Raw genomic sequence first — 22,166 nt, 5'->3', positions numbered from 1 at the left:
TTTCCCATAGCATAACAGTAGGGCTCCTCAGTTGTATCCCTTTGTAGCTGATGCAGTTCTGCACATTACCCTTATACTTGAAAATCAGTACCGGTACCTTACCTCTAAAGAGAAAGCCAGCCACCCTTCGGAAAAAGCTCATTTCTGCCACTTGTATCCACAGCAAGATTAGAGGCCAGATTAAATAAACAGTGATTTCCACATGGAAATTTTGTTGTTCAACTATGACATCCACAAACCTCATATTTGCTTAAATGGGCTCCTCGCAAGAAAGAAAAACAATCTTTTATTTTCCTTTTGTTGCAACCGCCTCATCATTAATTATTTGCTGCCAGACAAGATAAACATATTACACTAATACGCAGGGGAGGAAACCTGGGAGAAATGTTTGCTGTGAGCGCACACATGAATACAGCCAAGACGAATGGCAGAGCATTTTCACAATCTTTCATTCATACTGGACACTGATAAAGTATATTTGAAAAAAGGGGAAGGAAATAAGTAGCATTAACAAAATGAAGTCTAGCAAACAGACTGAGTCCATAGTTCATTAAGTTAGCATTGTTGTGAACAGTGATTCAGAGCTCATCGTCGGCCAGTGTACCATAGCTGACTGCACTGAGAAAGTCACACTAACTGTGTCCCCCATAGACAAACAGCAAGCTAATTATAAGATAAAATAAATGATGATTAATTATTATAGCACTCTTTTATGCTCACAGCATCTTGCTGCATTTCCCACATGGCAGCATGAACTAATTAAATCTAATCAAAGCATCAGGATACTGTGTTTTGTCATTAAGTGACTTTTTTTCAAAAACAGAACACACTTTCCATTAATTAATCTGCAGTGAACATTGCACAGATATTAAATAAGTAATTGAAAATGCAAAATGTTGCAGCATATTTTTAGGATGCGGTTGTATCCCTGTGCAGCAGCTGTGGTCAGTAACAACCTCAGTCACTGCTTCCAGCTTGGCTTCTTTATGGATGGGGAGACTGTGGATGCTGGTACCACTTTTAGGACACCTGGGAACGCCACCGTAAATCTGATGGCAAAATGGCAGATCCTCCCACAGTTCACTTGTGCTGTCTGTGTCTGTCCAAACATTTCCTAAGAAAACGAACAGTATTTTTTATTCACAGTGTAGAACCTTTTCTACCAAAGTGTTTGTAAAAATGAGCAAGTGAATGCGCACAGAGCGTCTAGTGTTGAGTTGGGCAACAATGGAAATGCACTGATCAAAGAGAGCTGGATTTAAAGTATAGCATAGTGTGAGACAGTGGCTGCTGCAGTCAGTTATGAAAACTGAAGGAAAAATAGCAGCAACAGTGAATGTGATTTATTTCTACTTTACAAAACTATCCAGTATATCGTTAACAGAGCTATATGAAGTTACATAAGCCTGTAAGACATAGTAAAAAAAAAATCTAATGTTCTGAAATGCTAAATAAAGTGTATGACAAAGCTATCCTGAAATGTGGATAGCATGTGATGTTCCATTACAGGTTTGTTCATTCAATCTTTGTCTATTTGTACATGTCTGACTGATCCCTTTGCATTTCAATGTGATATTGTAGGTGCTTTTGGTGGCCTCCCTCTGTGAACTTGGCACTTGGTACTCTGAAACCACCTCTGAAGCCCACTGGGAGGTCTGCCGCAGCCTTTGAAAGCCTCAGGTGCAAAGTTGGTCAGCGGCAGGCTGAGAGAGATGAAGACGTGCGTCGTGTTCCTGGCAGCTCTGCTGCTCCCGACCATCCACGCAGGTAAGAAAAGCCAATTTACTCTGTGTCTGAGTGTGTGTGTATGTACTTACCCACAGTGGGAAGTGCACGTTTCATGAAACTTATGGTAAATTTGCATAGGCATGTGTTTTTTGTATAGGGTAAGAATGTTTTCACACAAATTTAATTGAACATGTTTCAGAAGTCGTTTGGTATATTCTGATATAACCTTTGAAACCTAAGATGTGCTGCCATGTTCTTTTTTTTAAAAAGAGGTTTTTATCACTTGACGACTTTTCTAACCAAGCCATATTTGCTCAGTCTAATTGCACTGTCATGAACTTTAACATGCTAACCGAGTCTGAGATGTCACAGTCACAATAATTTTCATGTCGAAGCAGACATGAAAACTATTATGAAATGAGTTAGAATATGGTGTTAGTGCTGCCTCTGCAACCCATTTCCACCCCAGTTCCTGCTTTCATGCTTTTTCTGCTATGTTGTTGAATCTTCCCGGCCTTTTGGCTTTTGGACTACAGTGGATCTTACATAGTGGTCTGTGGGCTAATGTCCCCAGGACCACATATTGCCATGAACACCTCCCTGCATACACACATAGACTGACAAGGTGGAAAGAAGACCAGCCGCTCTGCCGCTGACAGAATACTAATGTTGCTCTCTTTGAGCTGGATTTGGAAATTGCATGCTGTTTTCATTTAAAGACAAATCTTTTCTACTCGTGAGTCTGCCCGACTGTGACCGTAACAGCCAGAAAGATGTGTTGGACTACAGCAGTTCTCCGGTGCCCAAATGAAATACATCAACAGAAAAACCTAATTTCTCCTTTTATTTTCATGACAATTGAGCATATTTGTGGTAGGCCACAAATCAACCGGTAATCTGGACATATCAGCTTGTCTGAGTGATAACCTACTGACAAATTCCATTTCGGGGATGCTATTGAAGCTGCTGCAGTCAGCATGGACTCGCTACACCTCATCTCCACCCCAGCTCTTTCATTTCATGCTATTTATAGTTCTGACTTAATCAGTATAAAGGATATTGACACTGATGCTTGCACTGTTCTGTGCAGTGTTTTCCCCACTCTTCAGGGTCAGCGTAGGAACATTTTATCAGCTGATCCATCCCTTTCTCTAAAAGCAACCAGAGAATTTCTTCCTTCATCATCATGATGTTCTTAATTGACTTGAAATGACATTTTTTCTGTGGCACTGACAGGTAATATGAACATTTTGTGTAACGTGGTAATATAAGTGAGCTACACAATAGCATTTCTAAAACATACATTTCATCAGACACCGTCCCTCTTTGGCATACTAATGGATGTAAATACATGCTTAAAGAAAAAATAACAGATGTGCAGAACATAGATAAAATAACAAGTGCTGGCTGTAGTGAAATCAATCAGCAGGAAGCACTGTGATCTATGATGTTCACCTGCAAGAATACTATTATCAACTTGTGGATTTACAGCTAAAGAGGTTTGATGGATGCTAATGTTTTTCATCAGATTGATGTCCCAGACTGGGAGAGAAGGAACGGGGGAGGCAGTGAGAGGAGAGCTGTTGTTTGGCTTGACTGAACTGAGCAGCAAAATTGGATGATTTAGGGACGCTGAATTAAATAACCAAAGATTTCCACCAACCCCTTCCTCACACATAGTAAAATACAGTGCATGCACATGTATGACATATGCATGCGCATACACTCTGCGTACATGCCTGTGGACAGAAAGAAAAGACATTCAATCTCTCTCTCACACACACATACACACACTCGTTTTCATATCTTAGTGAGGACATCTAATTGACATAATGCTTTCCCCAGCCGCTTACCCTACCCATCAGAACAGAATGCCTAACCCTGACCCTTTGCCTGAACCCTAAACCTGACATTAAAACAACATTTTGAGCCTCAAAAATGTCTTCAAACTCAATGAGACGGGCGTTTTGTCCCCATAAGGGACAGTTGGTCTCCACAAGTATCACAAAGACGTCTAAACACACACACACACACACACACACACACACACACACACACACACACACACACACTACAGGCTTGTGTTTACCTGGATTTTGTACGAGAAAGTAGAATTCTTTATCTCAAAGGCATTGGGCCAAGCAAGGTCACAAACAATCCTGACCCAACATTGTGTGTGTGTGTGTGTGTGTGTGTGTGTGTGTGTGTGTGTGTGTGTGTGTGTGTGTGTGTGCCTAAAGCATTACAAAAGTTCTTCCACTTTAAACTTAACACACGTATCTGCATCTTTCTTCATGGCTCTTTTTTAATGCAGCTTTAGTCAGACTGCAAACGGAGAAAATCTTTCTCATCACAACCATAAGAGCTCTCCAATCTGATGCAGATCTACTTTTTATTAGAGGCTTAGTAATGGTGCTGCATATCAATGAGCGGCTCGAACTCTGAGGAATTTGGTGACATCATGATACGTGAGCATAACTGGAAGTAATCTGAATTTTTTTTAGTTTAGTTTAGTTGTTCTTTCTTCTATGAATTAGTGGGCAGGCAAAGAATGACTGATGAAGAATGATTTTAGTCTTATGTCCTGGTTCACCATTTAATGCAGCTGGATTCAACTGCCAATATTGCTGTTTGCAGTCGGTTTTATAACCAGTATGACCTGAAAAATATATGGGAGATGGACTTTAATGATTCAGAATGTGAATGACAATGAGATATCATGTAGTAGAGGACGCTGATGCCAAAGTGGCCTTCTCCCATATAGTACACAACAGGATGTACTTCAGAAGAATTCGCATTACTGGACAGTAGGGCTGTTCGATTTTGCATAAAATGAGAATCACGATTTTTTGGCTTAGAATTGAGATCACGATTCTCTCACGATTTTCTTTTCCAGTATAAATATTTATTGCACTTATTAACTGCACATCAACTTCGTAACAGTTGAGACTGAACATAAAAACAATAAATAAACATAAAAACAACAAATGTCTCACGTTTTGTTGTTGCAGCAAAATGTTGTACTGCTTGAAATTCCGTCTCCACCGTTGCTCGACGCTGCGTGTACAGAGCAGGTAGTGCAACAATAGAAAAATAGTTGCGGGACGGCACTGTGTAGTGTTTGTCTAGGGTGTTGATCGTTTTCCTAAATCCCTCGTTTTGCAGTGTTGATGGAGCCATATCTGTGGTCAGGTGATAAGTGATAGCCTCCGTAATGTCTTTGTGCCTGCGGGAGGTCGACGGGTATAGGGAAGCGCTGTGTAAGGTTCCCGTTATTGATGTTTGGGTGGTTGACCGGGACGGATTTTCTCCTGTCACTTTCTCGTCATCGCTGACGTGCTCGCCGTGGTTTTTTCCTGCTAATTTTAGCATCACACGGCACAGCTTCTGTATCACGTGGTATAAGGCTCCGCCCTCGTCATTTGTTGAGCAGGAAGAGTGAGCGCTTGTTTTCATGCAGAGTACGTCCCGGATCAAAATGCGCTACAATCGTCGTCTTTTTTTATTTTATTTTTTTAATCGTTGTCATTTGGAAATGAGATCGCACATAAGTATGAATCGAGATCGCGATTTTCTAACGATTAATCGTGCAGCCCTACTGGACATACTCAGTGTCTGAGCGTCTTTAGAAGAGGGAGCTGCTTGGAAACAATGTGTAGGAGGCCACACGGGCCTAACTTGATCATTGTTACTCTAACATCAATCCCGTGTGGCTGTGTAATAAAACATGAGTAATGTTAATGTCTATATTTCCAGCAATGTTGCTGGGTTTGCAGCCTGTTACAAAAGATTATTTTCATGGCTATGAATAATTTACTCCATAATAACTCCACAGCAGGTAAGATTTTTCAACTTACCTGGATTTTTTAATGCTTATAGTTAGAGGCCACTTTAAAAGACAGGCTTGTTGAGAAATTGGAGGCTGTACCATATTGTCTTTATTTTTCAGATTTAAAGTGTAACAAATACAATAATAATAACTGCATTCATATTTAAAAATATAAATTAAAAAAGTTTTTTTTGCAGGCCAATAAAAATGTGCAAGGGCTGTAAGACTGAGGCACTGACCTGGGGCTGTCTCTTAATCCACTTACAGTGGTGTCCTGTTTGATTGCATTTTTAAGAACTTGTCCTAGCTTGGCTCTTTTGGTATAGAACCTTTTCATTCTTTTTTGACTTCCAGTGGGTTTTATCACATGGACAGACAAATTTAATTAAGAAAAGCATTGTGAAATATGACAGACATATTTCTTATGAACAAGAATTTATTTTTGAACACTGAAACAGTGATGGGCAGAAAACCTGATCATTTTAAGTAACTTAAAAAACATGAATGAAAAGGATCAGCTGTTTAAAGTCCTTCTCTTACCATGTGTTGTAAAGCCATATGTGTGCCATGCCTCACTGAAGGTAAAAACACCTAAAAGATACACTTGTGCATTTACAGTTGAAGCTCCACCTGCAGCCCCATCTTTCACTTCACTTTCACTTGGTGAATTTTAGGAGCTGAGACATCCTTCATTTAAGCACCAACATAGAGTAGTGAGTCATAGACAGGAGGATGAAGATTGTGGTAATGTAGTGTAGTTTTTAATACTTTTTTCATGAAATAATCTGCTTTTAGTGACCAACAGTGAAAAAGCGGTTAAAAAGATCACCAGCTTTGTAGTCCTTCTGTGAAATGATCCCACAGCTTCAGAGTTGGATACAAAAAACAAGGTGCAATCAACAAAGTTCTCAGATTTGATATTTATCTGTAATCAATGAAAGTCTGTGATCCACATATGTGAGGGCACAGCAATATTTGTTCTGACAGCTGTGACTAGCATCATCACTTCTGCAGGGAAGTCAGTCTGGGCTTCACCAAAGAAGGACAATCAATGTTAGGGAGCACTGAAGATGTGCTAAGAAACTCTATATTTCATTTTCCTCTGCTTTGTTGGCCATCTGTATATTTTAAACGTTTGTATTTTTTGATGTCTATAAAATGTAACTGAAAAACATTCAGTATATAACAGTGTACAATATTTGTCCCTAAACATGGATGTAAAAATGATGCTGAACCAACTGTTCTGAAATCTTTTCATGAGTGAAATGTACACATGTTGATCTCATTGACTGATGAGCTGATCAAAGTTAACGGTGTTTTTTTCTGTGTCATTCAGTATGCCCAGATAAGGAGCCAGGACTGCAACCATGGATGCCAGGACACAGTGAAGACCACCGTGTGACGATCAGTAATAACAGCACGGTCCTTCTCACAACTTCAGCTACTGTCCACTCTATTGAGATTCTCAGCGGAGGTAAACTGGACAAATCTATCATCTCTTTATCTTTCTCTAAACTGAAGTGATATTTCAGGAGACCGGTGAAGAAAAGCTTCAGCATAGGAAGAAAACTAGCAAGAGAAAGGAAGAAGAAAGAGACCATGATTCTTACATGCTTCAGAGATAACAAAAGGTGTCCCATAGTTGCAGTGGTTTGGGATTGTGGTTTGAATTTAGCTGAACCCAACACAGACCCACCAGAGAAAAGTAACATTTGGACTGTGTAATATGAGCAGTAGGTGAGGTGTTTTGGTGAGGAGTAGGGGGGCATAGCTTATCTGTGTTTGAAATGGTCCAGGAAAAGTCTTTCAGTCTAACTAAGGCTGCAGCTACACTGGGATTTACAGTCACTGAACTCGTAGCCCTTACCAGAACCCCCCAAACCTGCAGCTTCAGTCTCAGAGGAGCTCAACAAATTTTGCCACTCTACCAGTTGGTCCAAGCACATTCTCAACCCCCTACTATACACCCTGTACATCGATGACTGCTCACCAGCCCACCTCAACTAACGTCATTGTCAAGTATGCTGATGACAACACCATGGTAGGGCTCATCTCTGATGGAGGTGAGACAGTGTACTGGGCAGAGATGGAAAACATGTCTGGCTGTTGCTCCAAAAATAGCCTGAAGCTGAATATCCTTCAAACAAAAGAACTTATAATGGACTTCAGGAGGCACGGACTGGTCCCCTCCCCTCTCATTATAAATGGGGAACTGGTGGAATCTGTCTCCACCTTCAGATTTCTGGACACCTGATCTCATCTCTGCTGATCTCGTTCACAACACCATTGCCCTGGTAAAGAACAGCAGGATCAACAGCAGCTGCACTTTCTCCATGTCCTGAGGAAGAGTAACTTGAACCAGAAGCTGCTGCTGGCCTTCTACTGCTCCTCAGTGGAAAGCATGCTCTCCTACTGCCTGGGTTTTTGATACGCAGGGGCATCAGCGTAACTTTGTGGGTAAATTCCCAGATGATTAAACATGCGACTATTTTGCTGGTAATACCTGAAATGAGTAAAGAAAATCAACAGCCTATTTATGCAAGATAATTCATAGTTTTATTGGGGGGTTATATTGGTTCGGGGGGTCATAACCCCCCTAACCCCCCTGGAACTTACGCCCCTGTGCAGGGGTCACAAATGAGAAGCCTTACAGGGGCTTGTCCTTCCATGATGCTTCCTCTTCTTGCTCCTTCTCTTGCTTGCGTTTCTGCTACCTGAGATATTCACTAAGCACACTATTAATCTTCCTTATTTACTCATAGATCTTTGTTCTTTTATCTTCGCTAGCAGTTCTGACATCCACTAGTCCTTGGCCACCTTTCTTCTGTTTAGCGTACAGACTCAGGGTGCTGGCTTTGGGGTGAAACCCTCCATGCATAGTAAGGAGCTTCCTTGTCTTGATGTCAGTGGCTTGTTTCTCTTCTGTTGGCCAGCTGATTGTTGCAGCAGGTTATCTGATTACTGGCAGAGTGTAGTTGCTGATTGTCCCTGACTCTGCAGGTATTTGATGGTTGCAGTTTCTTAGCAGCTTCTTCATTTTTCCCAGTTCCCTGTGGGATTGCTTGATGGTCTGAATTTAATTAAAAAGTGAAAAGTATATAGAGTATATTGTGCAAAAGAAATCATTTTAATTAATGACAGAAATGTGGTAAACAAAGGGCTACGGTCGTTCTGAGAGAAGTAATACATGCAGGATGTATCACTGAATGCTTATTTACTACTGAGCTGAAATCATTGAACTACAGACAAAGTAAAAGAGATAGCTGTCAAGCTACATCCATGTATGTGTTTGTGTGGAAAGCCTGAATTCAGGGCCATAAATGGTAGGAAGACAGAAGGAGTTTGTGGGCACAGGGGCATGAAAGACCTGCCAGGAGGCTTCATCACTCACCCACCCTCCTCTCTTCCCCACAGGAAAGCTGGTGATTGCTGACACCAACCGGCCTATACTGCTTCGGACAAAACACATTCTGATTGGGAACAAGGGGGAGCTGCACATTGGAAGCCCAGACTGTCCTTATAAAGGCAACCTCACCATCTTGCTATTTGGAAGGTGAGGGTTTATAAAACGTAGCAGAATAAAAACACTATTTGTTAAAAATGAGTTATTAGGTATTTACTGTTAAGAAAAAAAGTAAGTGTAAGATTTTTACCACGTTTACTAATTGGTGGATACACCGTGTTTAAAAAGCAGTGATTATACTTGTTTGGAAGAAGGTAGCAGTGTGAATCACAAGACTAAAAGTAAACTGAGTGGTAAAGAAAGGATTGTGGTTTGGTTAAAATGGAGCGACTTGGTCCTGAGACCCATCCGAGAATTCTTGTGACGCACACATCAGGGGACTGACTGAGGCTCGTGTGACGCCACGTGACTGTGACGGGAAGGTAGAATGAGGCAGCAGAAGAATAAGACCAGTAATGAAACTTTTAACAGAGAACGACCTCAACATACGGTAGTAATAAACAAATATGTTCGATATCCCAATGTGTTGTCTTTTGTTATCAGTGATGATAGCGTATTAAATAGTGAATTTGTTGTTGCACACAAACTAATGACAAACATGATCATATTAGACTACTTGTGATTAGTAAGAAAAATATTTATTATCATTTTGCTGTTAGTAAAAGATCTATTTACTCATTTACTTAATACCTGTTATGGTTATTAAAAAGTATTAATTGATGCCATCTTTGTTGTCTTCATCAGGTTTCATGAATTTGACTGCATAGTTTTCACCTAATCAGACACAAACTCTAACGGAATTTTTTCTAAAAATTAATTTAGATTAATAAAACAGACTAATTTTTAGGTAAAGTAATCACGAGTCACAGCCTGTTGTACAGGACTGGTGCTCTCTTGTTATTTGATTCTTCTGTCTCTCCTTAAGACCAACTATCTAACAAAACTGACACACATAAAAGATTTTTGGGTTTTTTAATTCTTGGAAGAGAAAGAAAACAAACTCTTAATAATTATTCTGCAATAATTTGTTTGTATAAACCGACATCAAGGCTAACTAAAGTGCACTCTGTGTCTCAAAGCCACTTGAAAACTGGCATACTGTCCAAACATTTATCATTCTCCATTCTTGTCCATAGACTGGATGACAGCGATGAGGAGCACAGCTACTTTGGGAGGAAGTACATTGGCGTGGGGAGTGGGGGGACACTGGAGATTCACGGAGAAAGGAAGCTGTCCTGGACATTCCTCAACAAGACCCTCCATCCCAGAGAGAGCAGTCAAAACAACTATCTGTTCCAAAGAAGCTGGGGGAATCGAGGCATCATAATCCACGTAATCGACCCCAAGACAGGGGAGGTGCTGCATGATGACAGGTGAAGTTCCTCTTGAACATAAGGGCTGCATCAGAGCTGCAGTAAAATCTGGAGACTTAATTAGAGAAGTAATGATCTGGTAACTGTCAGATCATAAGCTTCTAATGAAGGGTTGTAATGAAGTAGACAAATGTGCTCTTAATAAATCTAACGGTGTTTTACAGACGGATATTACATTTAGAAATCAATGACATGCTTAATATCCTTTCATTAATAATAAAATCTATTCAGCCATCAGGTCAATAGGTCCAGTAAAGTGACATAAATATATTATTGAGCAATATTAGTGTCAGCCCTCTTTCGAAGAGAGATTGTTACCAGTGAATGTCAGTTGTTACTAAAGGGTCATTTATCATGACTCTTTAGTAACATTTATTTCAAAAGTGTCATTTACAACGGACATTTTATGCTAAAACATAACATCAAAAAATTCTCATTTCATGAGTGAAGTCTTACCAACTGCCATTCCTGTCACAGAAATGCACTTTGGCAGTCAGAAAGGCTGAAACAGAGTTTCTTTTTCTATACAGTGACAATGATTTTCATGTTTGGTGGTGACATTGATGAATAAAGACCACAGTTACTGTCCTTGAATTCAATTTGATTCAGTTTTATTTATATAGGTCCAAATCACAACCACAGTCAACCTACAGAGAACAATGAAACAAGTCAAGCACTTGGTGACAGTGGGAAAGAAAAACTGCCTTTTAACAGGATATAACCTCCAGCAGAGTAAGGCTCATGGAGGGGATGTGTGAGTGGTCGAGGGTGAAGTGGGGAAGGCAGGAAAAAGACATGTTGTGAAAGAAAGCCAGAGATGAATCAGAATCAGAATCAGAATCAGAATACTTTATTGATCCCTGGGGGAAATTATTTTTTGTTACAGTGCTCCATTTTAAACCAACATTAAGACAAGACAGACAATACGCTAACTAAGAATAGTACAATATATACATATATATACATACATACATACATAAGTCACTTATAAATAAATAGTTGGAAAAGAAACATGTGTAGCTGTAGCAGCAAACAGTGTGTTAAGTGGATGCGTTGTACAGGGAGATGGCCACAGGCAGGAAAGATTTCCTGTGTCGTTCAGTGGTGCTTTTCGGTAATCTCAGTCTCTCACTGAACGAGCTCCTGTGACTGACCAGCATGTCATGGAGTGGGTGGGAGGTGTTATCCAACATTGTCTTTATCTTGGACAGCATCCGCCTCTCCGACACCACCTTGAGGGAGTCCAGCTCCATCCCCACAACATTGCTGGCCTTACGGATCAGTTTATTAAGTCTGTTGGCATCTGCGACCCTCAGCCTGCTCCCCCAGCATGCAACAGCATAGAGGATCGCACTGGCCACCACAGACTCATAGAAAATCCTCAGCATTTTCTGGCAGATGTTGAAGGACCTCAGTCGCCTCAAAAAATAGAGACGACTCTGGCCCTTCCTGTAAAGTGCTGTGGTGTTTTTAGCCCAGTCCAGTTTATTGTCAATGTGTACTCCAAGGTATTTATAGTCCTCCACAATGTCAACACTGACCCCCTGGATTGAAACAGGGGTCAAGTGTTTCCTGGTCTTCCTGAAGTCCACGATCAGTTCCTTGGTCTTTGCCACGTTGAGCTGCAGATGATTCTGCTCACACCACGTGACAAAGGAGTCGACCACAGCCCGGTACTCTGTCTCATCATCCCTGCTGATGCATCCAACCACCGCAGAGTCATCAGAAAACTTCTGAAGATGGCAGGTCTCTGTGCAGTGGCTGAAGTCTGTGGTGTAGAGGGTGAAGAGGAAGGGGGAGAGGACAGTCCCCTGTGGTGCCCCTGTGTTGCTGATCACCTTGTCAGACACACACTGTGGGAGACGTACATATTGTGGTCTTCCTGTCAGGTAATCAACAATCCAGGACACCAGAGAAGCATCCACCTGCATCGCTGCTAACTTATCACCCAGGAGGGTCGGCCTGATGGTGTTGAAAGCACTGGAAAAGTCAAAAAACATGACCCTCACAGTGCTCGCCGGCTGGTCCAGATGGGTGTAGACAGAATAAAGAAGAAACCGGGTCCAGGGTTTAAGGTCACTAATCCATCCCTAACCATGGGCTTCATCAAAAACTCTTAAAAGTAGAGAGGATGTCTGTCTTCTGAAACTGGGAGCTGGTTCCACAAACGAGGTGCCAGAAAGCTAAAGTCTCCTAAAGCTAAAACCTGCAGGACGGCGATTTTACTGCAAAATGAGAGAGGCGCTCGGCAGACTTACCTGTACATAGGGGTAGAAATGGTTGCAGCAGCTACTTAAAATCAGTTGTCAAAAGTGAAATGCAGTCGTAACTCTCCTAATTTTATTCTAGTTACAAGGAGAATGCCAATTCAATTTTTACTCAAGCGTGACTGAAACATTATTGGTTAGGTTTTTAAACTTTGTTTTAAACCATTTAATTACAAGTAAAAATGCGTCAGAGATTCATTCAAGCTGTGAACCGCTCTGAAGCAAAAAATGCAAAGTGGCAAGTGTGCAAAATAGCTCGTGTTCTCCATGTCATCTCATGATGGCAGACTGTTTGCAAAATAGCACAGCTTTCAAAAGTCCCCTGAACAGAAGGCGTAAGAATTTGGTGCTTTTCCTCTTTTATCTGTCTCTCTTTTAATCTCTGCATCATTCTCACAGGTTTGACACGTACCGCAGCAAAAACGAGAGTTATCGCCTTGCAAAATATGTCGATGGCATCAAGCCTGGGCTCATACTGGCGATGATGGTCAATGACGAGGGCTCCAACAACTTGGAGGACTCCGCTAAGAAGAGTATATCCAGGCTTGGCAGCAAACACATCGGGAGTCTCGGCTTTCGGTAGGCTATTGAAACACAATTTTAAAATGAAGTCCATCAACCTCTGTAACCGAACCTGTCATTTTGCCAGGTGTGTCACAGGAAGTTGATTCATTTAAATACACTCCCCCAATTCTACCAAAGCATATTCTAAATGATACTAATTCTCTTGTCCCTGACGAGTGTGTGTAAACTTCTGAGCTCAAACCGTGTCAGGAAAGAAAATGTGTTTTTGAGCTCTCAGCACAGTATTGTCCAGAGCATTCATTTCATGGACTGCTTTGATTTAATGAGAAAATGTTAGAACCTCAGGTGAAGCACCTTGAATAGTTGTCCTTTTCTCTAATCAATGCCTGAAGCTTTTGGGGATCTCTTGGTGATTAATGATTTTCTACAAACTATGTCAAGGGTAATATTTGTTAGGCAAACTAACACTGGCCACTTTTCTTTTGCTTGCACAGTGATAAAATAGCAATCTAAAATATAACTTTAAAAAGGTGAGAAGTATTGGAAACAAAGAAAGGACATTTGTTTTCTAAGAGACAACTGCAGTCTGCTGCAGCAACTCCTGATTGGAAGACTTGTACTTTTATATCTGGTTATAAAGTCTTCTTGATCATTTAGAGAATAATGTGCCATGGGAGAGCAGACAGTGTTCGTCTTTGTTTCCTACTGAGTTTCCTACCGGTCAAAAGTTTTAGAACACCCCATTTTTTCCAGTTTTTTATTGAAAATTATGCAGTTTAATGTCTCATTGCACTCTTAAATGAAAGCACAGTACAAATAAGCAATTGGAGTTAAAAAAGAAATCATCGAATGTATGCTAAACTTTTGACTCATCAATGTAGACACCTTTGGCAGCTATAACAGCTGAACACACCTGTGGCGTTCTTTCTAAAATAGAAATCAAATATTCTTCAGAACGTTCTTCCCATGTCTGTTGCAGAACTTCCCATAAATGTGGACCTTGTAGCTGCTTTGCTTTCACTCTTCTAGCAAAACAGCCCCGGATGATGGTCTGTCTCTCTTGCATTGTTAATTGCCTTTTTCTCACCATTGTTTTAGCAACACGCTACTTTCTGCAGTACAATACTGTTCAACAGATGCTCACGAGGGTATGATACCACGGTGTGCTCCAAGCCAACACTGCTTTTATGCAGACAGAGGGGCTGTAAGTAATCCAGAAAAGTTGGAACACCTGTAGGAATTAGTAGTACAACAGCTTTCAGAGCTTCATCAACCTCCATTGCTGCAGAGCAGCTTTAAATAGTTAACCCAGGTTTTGCTCCCTGAAAAAGGCCTTTTTTTATAATTCTCAAATGTACATTATATTCAGTTTGGGTTAACCTTAACTTCTTTTTTTCAAAGCTCTGGCAGTTCACCAGTTACCTTTGTACCATTTCAAGCTATTCATTGGACTTGAATGACATGAATTGCAATTAAAAAAACTGGAAGAATTGGGGTGTTCTTAAAGCTTCTACTGGTAGTGTATTTTTCCAGATTTACATTAAACTAAACGGCTTTCACATTCACTGTTTCAGGCAGACCATTTTTAGCTGTGTTTCAAGTCTACCTGCTGACAATAGCCAAATATTACGATTTAGATTTGTTCATTATGGTTTATAAGGTTTAATATAAGGTTTAAGTAGCACACAGACAAGTTCAGTTCAGTTTACCACCATTTGAGAAAACGTGCTTTGATTCAAATGTTATGCACTTATCTAAGATCGGTGGCTGTGCCTCAGGTGGTGGAAGGTGAAAGGTTGTTGATTTTAAAAAACTGTACAGTCTGCAATAAACAAAAAACCAACACATTTAGAATAAAAGTACCACGAGCGCCTTGTAAGGACCATGCACTATGAGATACTGTAGGAATTTATACACTCATAAAAAATGGAGAAAGTAGAAATGAAGTTGGTTAAAAACAGTAAAAGTAAGACTTGCAGTGTTCAAGAGAGAAGTGCAAATGGCAGTAATAAATCATATGTAGACTATAAACATCAGACATGTTTGGGATCTTCTGCCTGAAAGGTGTGTTCACCTGTGAAAGAATGAAGAGTTGTTATATAGCTTTAACGAGAACGGTAAGAGTGAAGCGGTCTTTATGGTTGGATTAGTCTGAGGAGAAGGACCTGTGCTTATTCAGTAGTGTGGAGTGGAGTGGGTGTGTTGTCCGTGATAGAAAAGGCGTTTGTTCAGTGACCCCTGACCCTCACTGACAAATGCCTGTAAATTCTGACCACTGATGCTTCCAGCCTTGTGGATTAGTTTTTTGATCCTGCGGCATCTCTGGCACTGAAGCTGCCCCCCAGCAGACAACAGCAGAGTAAACAGCACTTACTTGGTAGAAGATCTCCAACATGATGCTGGACACATTAAAGGATCTGAGTGTCCTCAGAAAGGCGTGTCTGCTCATCTCCTTCCTGTACACAGCATCACTGTTGTCATTCAGGTAAAGTGGGCTTGACATACCTACTACAAAGACTAAATGTGCATACGTGTGCTGATTAAAAGACACACATTTACATATTATGGAAGCTGTGGAAGCTAAGAGCACTGTGTGAAGTTATGCTGCACTCACTGTGTCAGTGTGTATCATGCATGGGAAATGGAAACTGAATCATGAATCACGACCAAACGACTGCTGAGGTCTCCGATTTTCTAACATTAGTGTTCATACTTGTAAACTGAGACCTTTTTCAAACAACACTACTGTGCTCTTCTGTTTTTGAGAAAAAGAAAAGAAAGGTGACTTTGCATGGTAAAATACAGGCCTGTGCGATTGTGCTTTGCACCGTGTTTGTTAGTTGTAATGTCAGCTGCCTTGTTGTGGGCTGAGAGGAGATGTTGGTTAATGTTGGCAGTGCAGGCCCTGTGGTTAGCCCCTGAGCCGCGCAGCATTATGAAAATGAATGCTGCAGATGAGAGCCGGGAAACACTGAGAGGGTTTTATAAATGACTTGAGGACAGAGACACAAGTTAACATTCCTTTGCCAATTTGCACTTTCTTCCACAGTTGTAGATGCTGTGGAGGACGATCGGAGCAGTGTTGAGGCGACAGAGGGATTCCTGCCTAACGACTCTTGTCGCCAGCTCTCCTTACACTATTGCCAAACAGGCAGACACTGGTGTCATCAGGAGAGAGAGGCTGTGTAATTTGTGGTGCACCCAGAGACATTTTAATAAGCTGGAATTTATGAGACTCTGCAATACATTTTCAGTTATGTCATTTGCATATCTTTACTGCAGCTGTCACAGCAGTACTTGTGGCAGCATGCAGAAATACAGCAACACAATGCTTATTTGCTCCATAAAAATCAATTTAAGTAAATCAGCATGTACAGATGAGCTTTAAGGTGTAGATACCAACCCAATCGTTTTCTTAAAAATGTCCACTTTTAATTTATCCAAAGTAATTTGATATTTTTAAAATAGACTCATTTTATATGTATAAAAACTGCACCAAACAAATGGTTCAACCATACTAACAAATGTCTGTGAAGGTTCTCAGTCAAAGCTCTTTAGACATACTAACAAAGGAACAATAATTACCCAAATGCCCTGCAGAGTTTGTAAGTTTGCTCACTTCCACAGAATGAAACAGGAATTTTCTATTGTAGTTTCATTGAGACAGAATATCAGCAAGAAATCCAGAAAAATGCAAATCAATTCATAACTTTTGTATGTCAGTGGGAAAAATAAATATTTGATCCCCTACAACCCAGCCAAACCTTAGGCTCTCACAGGTTGGCTGCCTATCACAGATTACAGTTAATCAATTACAGATACTCCTGATCTCAACTGTACCACCATCCACAAAATCAGTTTCTTCTATTTCAACCTCTACATCACTATGGGCAAGACCAAAGAGCTGTCAAAGGATGTCAGGGGTGAGACTGTAGATCTGCACAAAGCTGGAATGTGCTAAAAGACCAGCAGCAAAAAGCTTGGTGAGAAGTGCAACGAGCAACTGCTAGTTTGATTATTTGGAAAGTGAAGAAATACAAAAATAAACATCAATTGGCCTCAGCTTGTATGGGGTGAGGTAGGAAGTCATTGTGTTTTTGTTTGTTGGGATTGCCCACAGCAGTTCATCACCATATGATAACTGTTTTTATTATATAAATCATTCTGTTCAAGTCAAGTAGAAGGATCCTGGGAGAAAAAGTACATGATTTCAAATGGTTAAATAAATAAACAGTGTTTACCCAGAATGAGTGACAATGCTATCTTTGCTGCATTAGAGTCCAAACATCTCACTCTCCATGCTAAGACACCCCAGTTTTTGTGGGCTGTTCTTGGTCTGCAGTGGTCAGTATCTATCAAAATTGGTCCTTAATGGAGCAGTGGTGAACCAGCAACAGCGTCATAGATGGAGTGAGGCCAAGAGTGAGGGTCAGTGTAGTCATATCCAACAGATGAGCTATTACAGCTCAAATTGCTGAAAAAGTTCATGCTGGTTCTTGGTGAAAGGTGTCAGAATGCACAGTTTGTTTGATATGGCATTACATAGCTGCAGACGAGACAGAGTGCCCATGCTCACCTCTGTCCACCACTGAAAACACCAACAATTTGCAAGCGAGCATCAGAAGTGGACCGGGTGCATGAGTATCACTTACCTAGGGAACACCCAGCGTCAGGATGCACTATGGATAGAAGGCAAACCAGCGAAGGCAGTGTGGTGCTTTGGACAATCTCCTACTGGGAAACTTTGGGTCCTGCCCCACCTCCCAACTTATAGGACCTCAAGAGTATAAACCATCTAAAAAAGTGTCACCTTCTTATTCATCAATGATTGAAGAAAATAAAGACAACCCTAGATTTCTCTTCAGCATTGTAGCCCCACAAACTGTCGGAGCTCTGTTTACCCAACCATTCTTTTAACGCTCACTAGTAATGACTTCATGCTTTTCTTCCCAAATACAATTTTAACTGTTAGAGAAAAAATTGCTCATAACTATCTAACAGATGGAACATTACGTACAGCTGCTTTCAATATTATTGATATTTATTTAGTCTTTTTTCCAATTGATCTTTCTGAGTTAACTTCAATAATTACTTCCTCCAAACCATCAACGTGTCTTTTAGACCCCATTCCTACAAAGCTGCTCAAAGAAGTCCTGCCATTAATTAATTCTTCGATCTTAAATATGATCAACCTATCTCTAATGATCAGCTATGTACCACAGGCCTTCAAGCTGGCTGTAGTTAAACCTTTACTCAAAAAGCATCTCTAGACCCAGCAGTCTTAGCTAATTACAGGCCAATCTCCAACCTTCCTTTATATCAAACATCCTTGAAAGAGTAGTTGTCAAACAGCTAACAGATCATCTGCAGAGGTTTATTTGAAGAGTTTCAGTCAGGTTTCAGAGCTCATCACAGCACAGAAACAGCTTTAGTGAAGGTTACAAATGATCTTCTTATGGCCTCTGACAGTGGACTCATCTCTGTGCTTGTCCTGCTAGACCTCAGTGCAGCGTTCGATACTGTCGACCATAATATCCTATTAGAGCGATTAGAACATGCTGTAGGTATTACAAGTACTGCGCTGCAGTGGTTTGTATCATATCTATCTAATAGACTCCAATTCGTGCATGTAAATGGAGAGTCCTCTTCACACACTGAGGTTAATTATGGAGTTCCACAGGGTTCAGTGCTAGGACCAATTCTGTTTACATTATACATGCTTCCCTTAGGCAGCATCATTAGAAGACATAGCATACATTTACACTGCTATGCAGATGATACCCACTTTTATCGATCCATGAAGTCATTAAAACACTAATTAGTTAAACTGCAGGAATGTCTTAAAGACATAAAGCCCTGGATAACCTCTAATTTTCTGCTTCTAAATTCAGATAAAACTGGTTATTGTAGGTTATTATACTCGACTATGAAAATCTTAAAAACATGGTATCTAACCAGATACTTACTCTGGATAGAAAAACCTTGGCCTGCAATGACACCATGAGGGATCTTGGAGTCAGTTTTGACCGGGACATGTCCTTCAATGTGCATATTGAACAAATTCTAAAATCTCTAAAATCCTGTCTCAACATCATATCTTGTGGATTTATTCCAGGCTGGACGACTGTAATTCATTATTATCAGGAAGTCCTAAAAACTCCCTGAAAAGCCTTCAGCTAATCCAAAATGCTGCGGCAAGAGTCCTGACAGGGACTAGAAAGAGAGAGCAGATTGCTCCTGTTTTGGCTTCCCTTCATTGGCTTCCTGTTAAATCCAGAAACAAATTCAAAATCCTGCTCCTCACATACAAGGTCTTAAATAATAAGGCCCCATCTTATCTTAATGACCTTGTAGTACCATATCACCCCAATAGAGCACTTCGCTCTCGTACTGCAGGCTTACTTGTTGTTTCTAGAGTATTTTAAAATAGGAGGCAGAGCCTCCAGCTTTCAGGCCCCCTTCTGTTAAACCAGCTCTTAACCTTTTTTCACTCACCAACTGTTTATACACCACTCTACATTTAATTATGAGTTATAATTATTTTCTAGCTCTCTTCTACAGCCTGTCTTTTGTCTTGTTTCCATCCCCTCACCCCCAACCAATCACAGCAGATGGCCCCGCCCCTCCCTGAGCCTGGTTCTGCTGGAAGTTTCTTCCTGTTAAAAAGGAGTTTTTCTTTCTCACTGTCACCAAAGTGCTTGCTCATAGGGGGTCATCTGACTGTTGGGGTTTTCTCTGTATGTATTATTGTGGGGTCTTTACCTTACAGTATAAAACTCCTCAAGGCGACTGTTGTTGTGATTTGGTGCTATATAAATACAATTGTATTTAATTCTTCTCAGAAAGAGGTCACTGTGCTTAAGGGAAGCAGACTGGACCATGATTGGGTTCTTTATTAATGTCCTGTAGTTACAAGAGAGAGATCAACATGTTTTAGTTTCAGAAGTCATTCCCTTGCTGTCACTACTTCTGAGAGAACCTCATCCTGTGAATGCAAACGCAGTTGCATTCACAGTTGAGTTGAGCTGTCAGCACAATGACAGCATTATTTTATTGGTCTTGTTGAATCTTGAAACAAGATTTGAAAACTTTGGGTTCTGCAACATGGCACACGCTGAACCTGTGAAAAGAACAATCATTATTGGCAGTTCTTAGTCCAGACAGTTTTGCTTCTGGCTCAGCTTCATTTCTTATTCATTTCATCTCTCGCTTCTGTTCTTTCTGTGCCTTCTGTACATTTTTTCATTCCACTCTCTGCCCTCGTTCTACTGCTTTCATCTGTCTGATTTGCTACCATTTTCTGGCTTCTTTCTTCATATGCTTTTTTTTTTGTTATCTACAGGCATCCCTGGACCTTTATAGTGACAAAAGGTGATGTGTCTTCTGTTGTGGAGGACACTGCTGTCTATCAAGGTAGGAATTTTTTTTTTTTTTTTAAAAACCTAACCCTGCCACTAGCATGATTTTAATGGGATATGACATGATCAAAGCATTTTTCATCCAGGAAACCCAGCAAGTTTTATGTTACGGCACTAACAGCATTTGTTGTAACAGGGACTAAGGCGTCTTCAGAGGCCCGGAGCGCTCAAGTTTTTCAGTCAAGTTTTGGGGAGCATTTCACCGTCACCGCCAGCAGCCAGTGGGTCCAAGGTAACTCTGCGGACACATAGCCACACCAGTGTTTCTTTCTGAAAAGAATGGGAGAGCAGATACACAGACAAAAGTATGCAGCGCCTCAGTGTCTCTCAAGATGTTAAACACCACTTAGTTTTTATCAGGGACACACTGCCATCCAAAATAAATACAGCAGAAGTCATTTGGATTTAACCACAATGGTACCCAAAGAATAGGGGCAGCCAAAGCAACAGGTTTTACTGGTGCACTAATATGAACAGAGCCTTTTCCCTTAAAGAGCCTGTTTCCAGTGCTCTTTACCTTGCTAGTTATACCATATACATATATATCTCCCAAAACTTGCACTAGTGACCACAAACCTTTGTTACAGTCACCCACAAGGGTAGCCCAAACAGTTCCCATTATTACCAACTAAGCATACTAAGCTAACTAAGTAATGAACAATGGTTTGTTTTTTTGTTTTTTTACATACAGTGGCTTGCAAAAGTATTCGGCCCCCTTGAACTTTCCCACATTTTGTCACATTACAGCCACAAACATGAATCAATGTTATTGTAATTGCACGTGAAGGACCAACACAAAGTGGTGCACACGTGAGAAGTGGAACAAAATCACACATGATTCCAAACATTTTTTACAAATAAATAACTGCAAAGTGGGGTGTGTGTAATTATTCAGCGCCCTGAGTCAATACTTTGTAGAACCACCTTTTGCTGCAGTTCCAGCTGCCAGTCTTTTAGGGTCTGTCTCTACCAGTTTTGCACATCTACAGCCTGAAATCTTTGCCCATTCTTCTTTGAAACAGCTCCAGCTCAGTCAGATTAGATGGACAGCGTTTGTGAACAGCAGTTTTCAGATCTTGCCACAGATTCTCGATTGGATTTAGATCTGGACTTTGACTGGGCCGTTCTAACACATGGATATGTTTTGTTTTAAACCGTCCCATCGTTGCCCTGGCTTCATGTTTAGGGTCGCCCCAGTCTCAAGTCTTTTGCAGACTCCAAGAGGTTTTCTTCCAAGATTGCCCTGTATTTGGCTCCATCCATCTTCCCATCAACTCTGACCAGCTTCCCTGTCCCTGCTGAAGAGAAGCAGCCCCAGAGCATGATGCTGCCACCACCATATCTGACAGTGGGGATGGTGTGTTCAGAGTGATGTGCAGTGTTAGTTTTCCACACATAGCGTTTTGCATTTTGGTCTCATCTGACCAGAGCAGCTTTTTCCACATGTTTGCTGTGTCCCCACATGGCTTGGGGCAAACTGCAAACGGGACTTCTTATGGTTTCCTGTTAACAATGGCTTTCTTCTTGCCACTCTTCCATAAAGGCCAACTTTGTGCAGTGCAC

General features: G+C 40.9%; 1 protein-coding gene across 3 annotated transcripts in view; it reads left to right on the top strand.

Annotated features, from left to right (window-relative positions):
- The window catches only part of cemip (cell migration inducing hyaluronidase 1), a 155,570-nt gene that overhangs the window by 50,338 nt on the left and 83,066 nt on the right, over nt 1-22,166 (top strand). For all 3 annotated transcript variants that reach the window (XM_085278589.1, XM_085278576.1, XM_085278582.1), the window contains exons 2-8: nt 1,582-1,767; nt 6,894-7,031; nt 8,972-9,110; nt 10,157-10,393; nt 13,060-13,239; nt 20,528-20,598; nt 20,740-20,835. In XM_085278589.1, coding sequence (XP_085134715.1) covers nt 1,713-1,767; nt 6,894-7,031; nt 8,972-9,110; nt 10,157-10,393; nt 13,060-13,239; nt 20,528-20,598; nt 20,740-20,835 — 916 coding nt within the window. In that variant the 5' untranslated portion in view covers nt 1,582-1,712. The remainder of the gene's footprint in view (nt 1-1,581; nt 1,768-6,893; nt 7,032-8,971; nt 9,111-10,156; nt 10,394-13,059; nt 13,240-20,527; nt 20,599-20,739; nt 20,836-22,166) is intronic.

The sequence above is a fragment of the Mchenga conophoros genome, linkage group LG1 (assembly GCF_057382185.1).
Source record: "Mchenga conophoros isolate Kocher_MC1m ecotype Shallow Benthic linkage group LG1, M_conophoros_male_GT1.1, whole genome shotgun sequence".
In the NCBI taxonomy this organism is placed as follows: Eukaryota; Metazoa; Chordata; class Actinopteri; order Cichliformes; family Cichlidae; genus Mchenga; species Mchenga conophoros.
Note: the sequence above shows the minus strand (reverse complement) of the source record. Positions and strands in the feature narration are given on the sequence as shown.